The sequence below is a fragment of the Maylandia zebra genome, linkage group LG12 (assembly GCF_041146795.1).
Source record: "Maylandia zebra isolate NMK-2024a linkage group LG12, Mzebra_GT3a, whole genome shotgun sequence".
Lineage (NCBI taxonomy): Eukaryota > Metazoa > Chordata > Actinopteri > Cichliformes > Cichlidae > Maylandia > Maylandia zebra.
Genome location: NC_135178.1, coordinates 20150585 through 20165043, shown reverse-complemented (window position 1 = coordinate 20165043; position 14459 = coordinate 20150585). Strand labels below are relative to the sequence as shown.

General features: G+C 40.1%; 1 protein-coding gene across 1 annotated transcript; it reads left to right on the top strand.

The window, feature by feature from the left end:
• The first annotated feature begins 4909 nt into the window (after positions 1–4909).
• rbm19 (RNA binding motif protein 19) lies at positions 4910–14417 on the top strand. The gene is made up of 24 exons (XM_012917250.4): positions 4910–5066; positions 5154–5336; positions 5417–5530; positions 5753–5794; positions 6181–6412; positions 6587–6819; positions 6915–6974; positions 7071–7149; positions 8544–8615; positions 8819–9028; positions 9108–9238; positions 9339–9463; positions 9553–9649; positions 10867–10977; positions 11070–11270; positions 11359–11425; positions 11539–11687; positions 11768–11828; positions 12468–12547; positions 12642–12697; positions 12864–12980; positions 13077–13182; positions 13901–14021; positions 14118–14417. Exons 1-24 carry the CDS (start codon positions 5031–5033, stop codon positions 14198–14200), a joined length of 2766 nt encoding a protein of 921 aa, XP_012772704.1. The 5' UTR covers positions 4910–5030; the 3' UTR covers positions 14201–14417.
• Positions 14418–14459: the final 42 nt, after the last annotated feature.

Below are 14459 nucleotides of genomic sequence, written 5' to 3'. Positions count from 1 at the left end.
TGTTTTGTTTTGTTTTTTCAGGAGCAGGAGGATAAGAGAGACTGGAGGAGGAGACTCTAGCTTCACATAAGTATGAACTGCAGACTTAACACTGTGGTTGCTGATTTTGAGTTACTGATGTTTGCATTAAGAAAACTGTGCTATAGTAGCTGTGTTTTGATTAAGGTATCATGTTATATTATTGGGAATGCCAAATGCTACAGTGGAGATAACTATTGATATCACTCATGACTGGAATATGTTATTATTAACCATAGCAGGCCACTGTAAAAAGTCAATTAAATGTTATAGAGGAAAATCGCCAAAATTGAACAATACCTATGAATGACTGGCCACATTCAGAATAGAGATATGCAATAATAAACATTGGTCCACATGATTTAGGTTCTCACTTGAAATAGTAAGTTATTAAATGTAGAATATAATCGACAGGGACATTTGATAGGATGTGGTACTGCAAAAGAACAAGAGCAAAGTAAATAAAGAAAATATTGTGTTTAGTTTGGATAAATTCAAATTAAAATGTACCATTACACTCAGAGGATCAATATGAAATAAAACATATGCAAAATTTGTAGGAAGTACATGACTGATAACTGTTCTGTCCTGAGCGTTTGTTTCTAGAGCACCCACTTGACCACACCAACAGTTTCTCGCCACCGAGGAGGGGTACTTGCAAAAAGAATAAAATAAAAATCTGAGTTTAACAAAACATTTTAAATATAAATATCAAGCTTACCTTTCTTTTTCCATGAAATGTGCTTGTGGGCACGCCAGCCATTTTGAAAAGGTGGGCAAAACAATTGGCAAGGCCACACCCCCACACATGGGATATAATTTTAAAGGTACTGTTGCCCTCTCTAAGAAACATCAGGACTTAGAGGAGTGGCAAGTAGAGTATGCGAGCTACAAGCAAAAACTAAAATGTGTACTACAGTGTGCAAAAATGAAATACTGGGTCATCAGGGGGTCATGAGGGACATTTATAAAACTAAAAGTCCCACTAACCTTAAAGTGCACTTGAAAAGCCCACACAAGAAGGTTAACCTAGCTTACCTAGAAGACCTCATCAGGGGGAGCACACTCCCCCTCCTTGAAGAGCTCACCCACTCAACCCGCATCCCCAGAAAACAGCTAACCCCAGATAAGGCAGCGTGATGTATCCCGAGACAACAGGACTGGGACATCTAAATAAAGGTGTGAAACAATCGCCTTCAAAAGGTTATCAATTCACTTGAACCAAAATTAGGAACACTCGGTGCGGCAAGAGTTAATAGTTATTAGTCTCAACACCCAAGGATAACCAGAAGAGCATGACTGATATGGTGGAACTGGGATTTTGTTACACTTAATTTTTGCAAAACACAAATAAAACTAAATTGAAACTAAGGATTTTCAGAAAATAAAAACTACACTAAACTAGCAAAGAATTGGTAAAAACTAATATAAACTGATGAAAATTGCAAAACTATTACAACCCTGGTGCAGAGATTGGCAAATCTGACCAGGAAACGTTATAAAATGGATTGTCAGGATAGTCAGCGTTAAAGCCACTTTTGACAGTCCATACTAGGATGGCATTGGACGTCTTCGGGGCAGAAAAGGGTTGGTGTGACCAAGGTGTGGTTTGGCTTGTTGTATGTACATTTCAATATGTTACAGCTCTGGATGGACCAGTTACCAGGGCATGGAAGGATGACAGACTTTATTACATGAGGAGAAGGGACATTTTCGGGATCGAAGATCCTCAGGGATGACAAGGCTGGAGCAACGGTACTCGAGAGAAGAATTTCTGATACTTTCTGAGATATGATGTCACTAACCTTCTCTTTTAATTGTCTAGCTCCAATGAATTGACACATGGGAGTGTGTCAAAAAGGGGGAGTTGAGTCCGAACATCAAACAATGGTTTTATGAACATCTTATGACGTTATTTCTGTGTTTAATAATTTAGCTATGGTAAAACTTAAGCTTATAATGTGTTAGACTTAGAAAGGGTTCACTAATTTTTGATTTCTTTTACACACACATAGATTATGATTAGAATAGGTCCTGAACATAATATTTTAAACCAAATTTGAATCATTAGAACAACAATGGATAACAATATTAGATTATCAAGGCTAGGGAGAGAGGTGTTTTGGTTTTCTGTCTCTTGCAGAGAAAGGAACAGACACCAGACGGGGACACGGAGATGTGAGGACCCTTCACAGCAGAGACAGATGTAGGGACTGCCGAGACAGCAACTGGGGTCAAGTGTCATGACGTTTGGGCTCCTGGAGAAGATGGATCCCACAAACACAGCAATAACCATGAAGGGGTTGGCGAAAACCAGGAACACCAGACCAACGAGGTTCGAGAGGCTCTTGGCAAAAAGGGGGACACGCCGGTGAACCCAAAACACACAGATCCTTGTTTGAAATCGGGGCGGAATAATCCCCAGAACTGTGCAATGACTAAAGGGTGGTCTAACCCCGGAGGTCGAAGAAAGAGGCTGAGAATCACCCAACTGGAAGACACTGGTAGCTGCAGCAATAAAAATAAAGGTTAAAAGCTCCTTAGACAGAGGTTCTAGTCTAAGTACATTTGAAAGGTATAAGGGGGCATTAAAATGGGAGTGGAAAACTGGAGCACCAAAATAAAGCTGTGGGAAAATGGGGAGTGATGGGAGTGTCATCTGTAACTGCTGTTATGGTTGTAAATCTAACTTTGCTTGCATCTGAACTGCGTGAACACAGAGGTCATCCCACATATGGTCCACCCGTTAAAGGGGGACAGAGGGCCTCAGGATCAAGAAAACTTGGACCTTGCAACGCTGAAGTGCTTGTTATTAGTGATCTCTTTAATGAGAGATCAAAAGAGGGTATTGTGATATTATTCTGTTATTATATGTTACCTTATAGATGTAATCAAAATAGTTGAATTATGATATTGTTGTAGATCATATTATACCCTTTAAAATAGAGTGTGTGATCTGTATGTAGTTTAGTTCTCATTATACTTTTGAGTTAACAGAACATATTCACATATTAGTTTATTAGATAAAGGTGCATCACTCTGTATCCTTGATCTGCTGGGAATGTGTGACACTGTTTTCTTGACATGCTTAATTGTTGAATCATGAAGAGAAGGTTGTAAGCAGGAGACTCTGTGTCTAAAGACAGGGGAGATAGATAGACCACATTCCACACCCCCACCTTACAGAAGGCAGAGAAACAACTGCCGAGGTCATAACTTAGGCGCTGTAACAGAGAAAAAATGTGATGTTTTGGCTTTTACGACTAGCTGGGGGCCACTAGAGACTATAAAAAGCTGAGCAACCCGTCACCATTTTGAGACATGTGCCTGACCCTCTGGTAGCATCTCTCCCGTCCGGACGTTGTAATGCTCTTATTGTTGAATTGTATGGAAATAAATGATTGTTGATTGAGCATTGATACACCGAGTATTGTCCCTCCTTCAGCCCAAAGATTCAAAGAACTGCGTGTTTTCAACAAGTTGAAGGAAATATAATGTGTGTGAAGAGCATGAAAATTCAGCCCCAAAGATCCAACCAGCTCCAGCTGCTTAGCAATCCAACTAACTCCTGATTTAGATGATACGCTTCGCTTAGCAGAAAAATGTAGGCAGCCAAGTTTTTTTTTCTTTTGTTTTAAACAATAAGCTACTGATTTTAAACAGCAAGTCGTCATCTCAGCAGGAAGCAAAGACCATACACAGCCAGATTAACCTGCAAGGCATGTGTAAGCTGCAGGCCCTGGTTGAACCTCCCTTCTTTCTGTTCTCCACACACTCTCCACCCTGCCGCCTTTAAGCCAGCTTCAAATACAGTTAATAGACTGTGTTTGGAGCTTAAGGTAGTTTTTCTAGCTGCAGGAACACCACAGTTGGGCTGCAGTATGCATGACTGCAACTCACAGTACAATGTAAGAAAAAGCAACATACAACATAAAGAAATGGTTTGCAAGCTTCATAACATCAAGAAACACAACGAAGACTTGCAAGTAAGGCTTGATGAAGCTCTGGAAAAAAATAAAGAGATCCTCCAAGAGAGAGAACAGCAGGACATCGAGCCAAGAGACATGCAGTGCAAACTCCAAGGCATGGAAGAAAAATACAGAGCGCTGCATGTAAAGCATAATAAAAAAAAAAACTGCACAAAAATCAACAGTTGCTCCAAGAGAAGAAGCAACTGGACATAAAACAGAAAGAAATGGACTCCAAGCTTGAAGACATGGAAGAAAAATGCAGAGTGCTGCAAATAAGGCTCGATAAAACACTGCAGATAAGTAAAGCGTTTGTTCAAGAGAAAGAACAGCAGGACATAAAAGAGGAAGAAATGCAATGCAAACTTGAAGACATGGAGGAAAAATACAAAATGCTCCAAATAACTCTGAATGAAACACTGCTCCAAAATCAAGAGTTGCTTCAAGAGAAGGAGCAACAGGACATACAACAGAAAGAAGAAAAACTTATTCTCCAGAGGAAAAATCAAAAACTCCAAGAATTTTATAATGAAATAAAGTACCAAATAACTGAACTGGAAGCCGAAAAGAAAAAAATGGAAAAACAATGCTCAGCGATGCATAGTAGTATCAATGAAAGGTTTTGCAAAAGCAACAACAACAGAAAACACATGAAGACCTGCAGTGTACACTTCAAGAAAGCCAGCGCCACACCTTTCAGTCACAATTAATTCGTTTTCCAGATGTTAACTTGTCATATTTTAGTAATACTTGAACAGCTGTTATAGTTACATGTTTTCATATCATATATAACATCAGTTTTTTTTATGTGTTTTTGATATGATTATTAGAACACCCAGTTAAATATTGTTTGATTATATACGCAGTAACCATTCCCGACCATAGGGTGGCGTTTATTCACTGATACGGTTACTATCGGCCGAAGAAGAAGAAGCCCCTCCCACTCAAGATGGCGAGCTAGAGGTTCTTGTCCACGCTGTTTTTGTTGACAAGTTATTTAAAGCCGTTTTACGCGTTAACAGTGGAATTACACCTTCTGTCGTGATGTCGAGACTCATCGTTAAAAACCTCCCTAATGGGGTAAGTAAACAGCCCGCTCGCATGTGAACACAAAGCGAGAGCAGCCTTTAATTTGAGCCCAGCTAAATTTCACTGTTCTCTGTGCAGATGAAGGAGGACAGATTCAGGTCGATGTTTGCTGCCTTTGGCACTTTGACAGACTGCTCGCTGAAATTTACCAAAGACGGCAAGTTCCGTAAGTTCGGCTTTGTGGGTTTTAAATCCGAGGAGGATGCAAACAAGGCCCTGAAGCATTTCAATAAGAGCTTCGTGGACACATCCAGAGTGACGGTATGGCCTCAGCCGCACACAGTCTGTGCCTCGAGAGGGAACACGCGCATGCTTGATGGTTTACCTGTCCTTTATTCTAGGTGGAGATGTGTAAAGCGTTTGGAGACCCCAGTAAGGCAAGAGCCTGGAGTAAACACACTCAGAGCTCAGGGCAGGGCAAACCCTCTGCTCCGGCCGACACTGATGGCAAAAAGGTAGGAAACACCTGTGGACGGGAAATAACAGTATTTGTAAACTGACACTCTGTAATTACAGAGGTCGTACTTGTATATAAAACTTACCATATATCTTTATAATTCATTCTTCCCTCTGTATATCATAATTTTTTGCTGCCTTACCAGAGAATAATATAAGTATGATTTCATAGAATTTGTGTTTTTAATACAATTGTGTGTGTGTGTGTGTTTGAATTTTAGAAGAAGAAGCAGAAAAAGGAATCCAGCAGTATTCTGGGAGATGTAAGTAAATTATAAACTTTAAAATTTATCTGCTCTTAAATTGAGATGTTGGTTGGGAGATGGGTGCAAGCTTTGGGAAAAATGCTCAGACCTGCCCATCTGGCACCAACAGCCATGTCATGTTCAAAATCACTTAAATCACCGTTCCTCTTTATTAAGATGCTCAGTCTGACGTTCAGCAGGTTATGGTTAAGATTACCAGTACACTGACCAGTGCCTCACTGATTTGCTGATTAGATATGTGGGTAAATTAGCAGTTGAACAGGTGTACCCAATGAAGTGGCCTGTGAGAGTACAATTTTTAAAAAAAAATTTTTTGCCTAACTCATCAGTTTTTGTATGATGTAACACTTAATATTTGGACATCGGCTCATATCTCATTTCAGCTGGAAGAGGAAGCAGAATTCAAGGAGTTTCTGTCAGTGCATCAGAATCGAAGCCAAGCTCCGACCTGGGCAAACGACACTGCACAGGAAGCACCCGATCCCGACAAGAAGAAGAAGACGACTCAAAGCAAGAAGAAACCTGCTTCAGATGATTACCTCAACTTTGACTCAGACCAGTCAGAAGAAGACAAAGAGGATGAGGAAGAAGAAAATGATGAGAGTGAGGATGAAGGTTGGTAGTGGTTGTGTTTTAATTTTGGGGTTACATCAACATCAAATACTGAAATTTATATCAGAGAAATATTGTTCTAAAGTACACACAGAAAATCAGATTAAACTATATTAGAAAATATTCATCCAGGTTCAGTGAATTATTGTTAATTGTTTGCTATGCTGTTGATTCCAGATGCCACTAAAGAAGCACTGAAGTCTGGCTTATCAGATATGGACTACCTGCGGTCAAAGGTGGCACAAACAGCAGACACGGAGGAGGAGGAAGAAGAGGATGATGATGGTCCTTTACAGCACACAGACAGTGACTACGAGAGTGGAGACAGGGAAAACATCTCAAAGGTCAAGTCTTCAGTGACCTCTGAGGAAAAGGACCAGAGTAAAGTGAAGAAACCTGCCAAGCAGGAGGTGACTCCTCTATCAGAAGCTGTTTTAAATTTTTACATTCTGTCATTGTTACTAGTTTGTAGTGATTCACACCAACCCCTGTGTATTTACTACAGACGGAGGCAACAACAGAGTTCACAGTGAAGCTGAGAGGAGTCCCGTTCAATGTTAAAGAGGTGAGCGAACAAGAAACTTCTCAGTGTCGGCACTGAAATGTTCACTGTATCACTCTGAATCTGTGACGCTAACATTGTTTCCTGTAACACCACTAGAAACAAATTAGAGAATTTATGACTCCACTGAAGCCTGCAGCAGTCCGGATTGGGAAGAACGAAAGCGGAAATAGAACAGGTGTGATAGTAAAAGTATTTAAAGTTTCTCATTTTGCAGCAGTCACCCACATATGCTGTATTCAGTGGCTTGAGAAAATATAATTGCCCACTTCATGATTTCTTTTTTTTTTTTTTTGTATATTTGTCACATTTGCATGTTTCAAATCATCAAATTCATTTTAATATTAGCTAAAGAGAATCCAAATAAATACAAAATGCCGTTTTTAAATAATGATTTAATTTTTTTTAAGGGAAAGAGCCCATACAAACCTTCCTGGTCCTAAGTGAAATTTTTATTCTCCCCTTCTTAAACCATGAATTATTCACCTTTTTTTAAAAAGCTGATAGCAGTCACACACAGACCTGATTACTGAATCTAAAGAAAGAGATTAAAAAACACAGACATCAATCAGTCTGCAAGTTACCAAGCCATTTCTAATACTGTGGGACTCCAGTGAAACCCAGTGAGAGCCATTATCCTCAAATGGAGAAAACATGCAACAGTGAGAAACTTCCTGGGAGTGGCCGGCCTTCCTAAATGACTTCCAAGAGCACATTGATTGGTCATCCAGGAGGTCACAAAAGAGCCTAGAACAACATCTACAGAACTGCAGGCCTGACTTGTCTCAGTTAAGGTCAAAGTTCATGATTCAACACTAAGAAAATGGCATACATAGTAGAGTCCAAGGAGAAAACCATTGCTGACCAAAAAGAACCCAAAGGCTCGTCTGACATCTGCCAAAATATTTCTTGATGATCCCCAAGACCTTTGGGAACATATTCTGTGACAACACAAAAGCTGAACTTTGTGGAAGGTTTGAGTCTCGTTACATCTAACATAAAACTAACACAGCATTCTATAAAGAGAACATCATACCAATGATCAAACACGGTGGTGGTAGTGTGATGGTCTAGAGCGTCTTTGCTGCTTCAGGACAACCTGCTGTAGTTGATAGAGCCATGAATTCTCCACTCTGAAAATCCTAAGGGAGAACTTCTGGCCAACAGTTCATGCCCTGAAGCTCCAGTGGACTTGGGTTATGCAGCAGGACAATGATCCAAAACACACTGGTCTACCTCTAAATGGCTCAAAAAAAAAGTGTGACTGAGTTTGAGTGATATGAGAGACTTGTGTCAGATATCACAAATGGCTAATTGCAGTTCTTGCTGCCAATGGTGGCACAAACGGTTATTGGGTTTGGGGGACATTCAGGTAGGTTTGAATAACCTTTTCCCACTTTTGTGTGTTTGCTTGTCTTTCTGCAAAATTTTACATATTTTGATGATCTCGAGTGTGACAAATATGCAAAAACAATAATTCAGGATGAGGGCAATTACTTTTTCACAGCACTACAGGTCTGTATGAACTGTATACAGGCAGATGCATCTTAACAGTGTGCTGTTGTTTTTTAGGTTACGTATACGTGGACTTGCACTCTGAGGAAGAGGTGGAAAAGGCCTTGAAGAAAAACAAGGATTATATAGGTGAAATTATTAGGACTTATTTCTGTTCATAGTATTTGGCTGTGTTACTATGAATGAGATGTTACAGGGTGTAAAAACTCTGCACAAAATATGAGTGAAAACATTTGAAGCCACCATTCAGTTGGGGAAACAAAGACATTTATAGATGTATTTCTCATTCTCTACTAGCTGATGAAGCCTAGACTTTGTCCTTGTGTTTTCAGGAGGGCGTTACATTGAAGTGTTTCGCGTGGATGCTTTAGCGGGAAAGAACATAAGAGATGGAAAAGAGAAAGAAACTGACAGAAACTTTAGCAGGAAGCTCAAGGAGGACGAGGAGGAGGAAGATGTTTCAGAGTCGGGCCGACTCTTCATCAGAAACCTTCCTTACACCTGCACAGAGGAGGACATCAAAGATCTGTTTAGCAAACACGGTGAGTTACATTGATTACACGTCTGTAGAAAGAAATGCGCTCTTGTCCCAAGTGTTTCATGGTTATAAAATCTCTGCAGGTCCTTTATCTGATGTGCTGTTCCCAATTGACACGCTAACCAAGAGACCTAAAGGGTTTGCCTTTGTAACCTACATGATACCAGAGAACGCCGTGACAGCGCTCGCTCAGCTGGACGGACACATTTTTCAGGTGTTTTTGTCAGAACTTCTTCATCACTCTACACCTCATGGCTGGATTCAAAGTGCAGTTCATTAAATTCAGCTGTTTGAAAACTTTCTTACACCTCTAGGGCAGGATGCTTCACCTGCTTCCCTCCACTGTGAAGAAAGAAAAGAGTGACTCTGATGCTGGCGGTCCTGGCTCCTCATCTTACAAACGGCAAAAAGATGCTAAAACTAAAGCTTTAAGTTCCAGGTAATCGGGATCAAAGTGACCGTCTGTTTCTCTGTTTTTCATGCTGATATTTTTTTAAGCTTACACTTGAATTCTCGGTTTCTTTCTAGTTCACACAACTGGAACACCTTGTTTCTGGGTACAAGTGCAGTGGCAGATGCTATTGCTGAAAAATACAACACCACCAAAAGCCAAGTCCTGGACCACGTGAGTGACTTTACATCTAGTTCACCTGCATTTACGCTCCTGTCTGCCTCTTTTCCTCCTCCTTTTTTTCTTTTTACTTGAACAATTTATTACAATTTTTAACAAATTATAAAAATATAATACAAGAGAAGAAATAATAATAATATATAAGGGAAAAGGGAGTTCAGCACAACTAATTATTAAATGCCTCTTTCAACCTTATATTACATTAACTTGGTAAAAGTTATTTAAACTGCAGACGGCCACCTAATAAATGGGTCCCATTTAAGAATGTGTTCATGAATTTTTATTAGTCTCACAGGCAGCCAGCTGTGTCATCATTGTTATCCATTCTCTATAAGGAGGTAGCAAGAGTCAGAAAATCCATCTTTCTTTAAAGGAACAGAAGCCAGAGTCTTGAAATTCAGTTGCTGAACCTAAGATAAATAGTTTTACAGAGATTTGAAATATTTTCTCTTAGAGAAAAGGTTAACCTCTTGAATATTATTCCATCAAACTTTGAGTCCTGCAGAAGTTCAATGTACATGGAGAATTAAAGACCCTTGTAACCCCACCCCTGCAGGAAAAGCTAGCTGGCAGTAGATTTCACAGACAAGACCACTCGGTTGAGCAAAGGGTCTCACTTTTTTTTAGTAGCTGTTAGATTGAACTACCTGTTGGGTAGGTAAGAGTACATCCAAACCATTTAGACAGACCACTTTTTACCTCCAGAATTGACTGTATGGTTATTTATAAATATCTGTTAATTGACTAAAACTTTGAAAAATGTTTGACTGGATACCAAATACGTGAAAAACAGAAGTAATTCCAGCTCTCTGACATATACCTGGTTAACTGATTTGTTTATGATTAGTTTATTATTCCATAGAGATTTCATAAGGATTTGAAAAAGTCCCAACAACCTGTTCTGTGTAATGTATAGCATACTGACCTAGTGTTGGTGATAATAGGATCTTCTTTTTGATATTATGGATTTGTCCCACACAGTCTATACCGCAGCAATAGCCCACTGCGCAGGTCAGTTTCTCGCTGAAACCAATTTGGTTTATTATGACTGTTATAGTTTGGTAACCACATTTTCAAATGCTTTAGGCTAATGGCACAGTAATAACATGATCTCAATCCAAAAAAAAAATCCTCTTTTTACAGACTTGTGTTTTTCATTTCCTCTTTATTTATTTATTGCATGTATCTATGGTCCTTGCTCTCCCCTGCAGGAGTCAAAGGGAAGTGTTGCAGTGAGGATGGCTTTGGGGGAAACACAAATTGTCCAGGAGACGCGGCAGTTTCTGCTGGATAACAGTGTCAGCCTGGATTCCTTCAGTCAGGTATGCTTGATGTACTTCTCAGTGCTCTTGATCCAAATGCGTGAATGAAAATTTGAATGAAAAGTCCACGGCTTGCGTCCCTTCGTCTACAGGCGGCAGCAGCAAGGAGCAACACAGTGATCCTGGTGAAGAACCTTCCAGCTGGAGTGCAGGCGTCAGAGCTTGAGGAGCTCTTCTCACCTTATGGTTCTTTGGGCCGTGTGCTGCTGCCACCTTCAGGACTCACTGCAATCGTTGAGTTTCTGGAGTCGACTGAAGCGAAACGAGCCTTCACAAGAATGGCTTACAGTAAGGTGTGTGCAACCTTTCACCTGCATATAGTATGTTTTGACTGCTGGATACTGAAGACTTCTTATTGGATCAAATTCATTCCTAATCCAGTTCCATCATGTCCCGCTGTATTTGGAGTGGGCGCCTGTCGGGGTGTTTGTAGCCAAACCAGAACCAGGTAAACTCTCTCAAAACACAGCCGGGCAGTCTCTTTAAGAGAGAGCAGTATTTTCCAGACTTGAAGGGTATGATATGTATAATCAGAATCCACCATTGCTCTGTTTAACTAAGTATTAGAGAAGAAGGCAGCCGAGAAAGAGGAGAAGAAGATAGAAAATGAGGAAGAAGATGATGAAGAGGAGGAGGAGGAAGCTCTTCCAGGTTCTACGCTTTTCATTAAGAATCTTAATTTCAACACGACAGAGGAGAAACTATTGGAGGTGGGTACATTAATAAATACTATTATTATTAACTGTTTAATCACTGGCTGATGGTCATGGTTTTTTTTTGTTCATTTCAGACATTCTGCAAATGTGGCAAAGTCAAATCCTGCACGATATCCAAGAAAAAAGATAAAACAGGTACCGAGAAGGGTTTCAAATATTTCCTTTCAGAACAAGTGCCGGCATGTGCTTATTAACTGATAATACAAATGGAGTGCTCACTATTCAACCACAAATTATGTTTTGGTTAAGAAAAGTATTTTTGTAGACTCAGTGGTAAGTTATGCTGCTGTAAGATTGTTCAGCATAACCACTTTGTTGATGGGTCAGTGATGGTCTGGTGAGGCAGATCCATGGAGGGAGGCACAGATCACTGCCATAGGTAACATTATGAAATGCTTGGACCTGCTGTCAGACCCTACACCGGTGCAGGGGGTCCTGGGTTCCTCCTGGTGCACGATAATGACCAACCTCATGTGGCAATAGTATGCAGGCAGTTCCTAGAGAATGAAGGAATTGATATCATTGATGGCCCCCATGCTTGCCTGAATTAAATCCAATAGAAAACCTCTGGGACACTTTTCAGTCCATCTGAAGATGACAGGTTGCACCTTGGACTTTCCAGGAGCTCAGTGATGCCCTGGTCCAGATCTGGGAGGACGAGACTTCAGAACCATCTGAAGTTTAATCACAGACAAGCACGCTGTTAATATTGTGCTAAACATCTGCTTTTCTCTGCGTAATCACTGTTCTCATGCTTATTGTTCTGTCTTCTAGGCAAACTGTTGTCAATGGGTTACGGTTTTGTCCAGTATCAGACGGCAGAAGCAGCTCAGAAGGCCCTGAGGCAGCTACAGGTACCATCCACACCTCCTCAGCAACACTCTCGCAGCTTTTCTCCACAAGCAGGTTTTTGGCTAATGTCTTCTCTCTCCTTAAACCCTCCTTCAGCACTGTAAGGTGGATGATCACCAGTTAGAGCTGAAGGTTTCAGAGAGAGCCACAAGGTCAGATGTGAATCAGAAAGGTTTTCTTTTTCCCCACTTATGTCTATTTACTTACAAGAATATGCTCCTAAACATTTCAGCTGACATGTTTATGGTTAGAATTTGTGGTAGCATGAAGACATCGCTCGTCTTGTCACCACTCATTCATTTTTTTTCCCATGTGCAGGACAGCTGTGGTGACACGGAAGAAGAAACAAGCTGACAAGAAGCAGACGGGATCCAAGATCCTTGTGCGCAATGTTCCTTTCCAAGCATCTGTCAGGGAAATCAGGGAGCTTTTCTGGTAACACGTACACAGCTATCGTTTTTTATTATTATTTACGCTGTTGGAAGAGCTAAATTAATACTCACATTTCCTCCTTGTATTTCATCTTCTCAGTACATTTGGGGAGCTAAAGACTGTCCGTCTTCCAAAGAAAGCGGCTGGTTCAGGAAGTCATCGAGGTTTTGGCTTTGTTGATTTCCTCACCAAACAAGATGCTAAGGTTTGTGAGTGATTCATGAAACGAAGAAAATATACATTTCATCAGCTACTCAGAATATTATAGCATGTAGATTTGTAGGCCTCATCATTTGGCTACATGTCGGTCTGTGGGTGTCTCCATCGCCAAATGTATTTTATTATTTAACATTGAAGGGCAACAATAGAGGAAATGATCCAAGGTCTGTGACATACAGTACTTTCAACAGCATATAAAGAACTTTTTTTAAAATACTCAAGGTGGGATATTTTAATGTGCTTTAAAAATATTAAAATAGATTTTTGTGTTACAGATTTTCTGCTAATAGGAAGTTTAGAAACAATTTCAAGCCGGAAGCTGACATATCCAAGAGAGATAATATAATTTCAATTTCAAAAATCTAATTTGATGATCACAGTTTGAACAAATTTAATCAAAAGAAGTAATCGAACGAGTGTTTTGAGAAGAGCAGCCATCTGAATATTAGCACATACCGTGCTTTCAACCATTTTCACCAACATTCAGGGATAAGCATGTATTTAACTAATTTCTGGTTTTCATTACCAATTATTGGCCTTAAAACTGATCTTGTAGCATATTGTTAAAAAGGAGATCCAGCCAACATTTTTAAGCATCAGTCTTAGCTCAAGTGACTCAAATTAGTAAAGTGTGGCAATATTTATTTTAGAGGGATTTTGGCTGTCACACTGATTAGCAGTTGTGTTCCTCTCTTTCTATGTAGAAAGCGTTTGCGGCGCTATGCCACAGCACCCATCTGTACGGGAGACGTCTTGTGCTGGAGTGGGCTGACGCAGAGGAAACTGTGGAGGCATTGAGGCGAAAAACAGCTGAACATTTTCATGGTAAATCCACCAAATCCTTGTTAACAGGACACAATTAAATAAAAAGTAGGTTTGCCATTTATTCATTTTTTTTTGTTTTGTTTTATTCCTCCTCAGTCACTGCCAAAAAGCAGCGAAAAGCGGAAGTTATGGAAGGAATTTTGGAGACAATGGAAACTGAAGGTGGTGTGGAAGACTGACATCTGCAGCCTCCACACAAATCCTGACCCCAACGCTCTGTGTAAAATGGACTGAATAAAACATGGACCCGAATATCTGCAGAAGTTTATAATGAATTTAAAAGCAGGTCCAGTTTTCTATGGATTAACTAGTATTTTGTACAGAATGAAATGTCCAAGAGATCTGATGTACCTGACGACTGGTTTTTATATATGTATAAAAGCTGCGTACATGTTACTTTTTGTCTCATGTCTCGTTTGTGACAGTGACTGAACTACT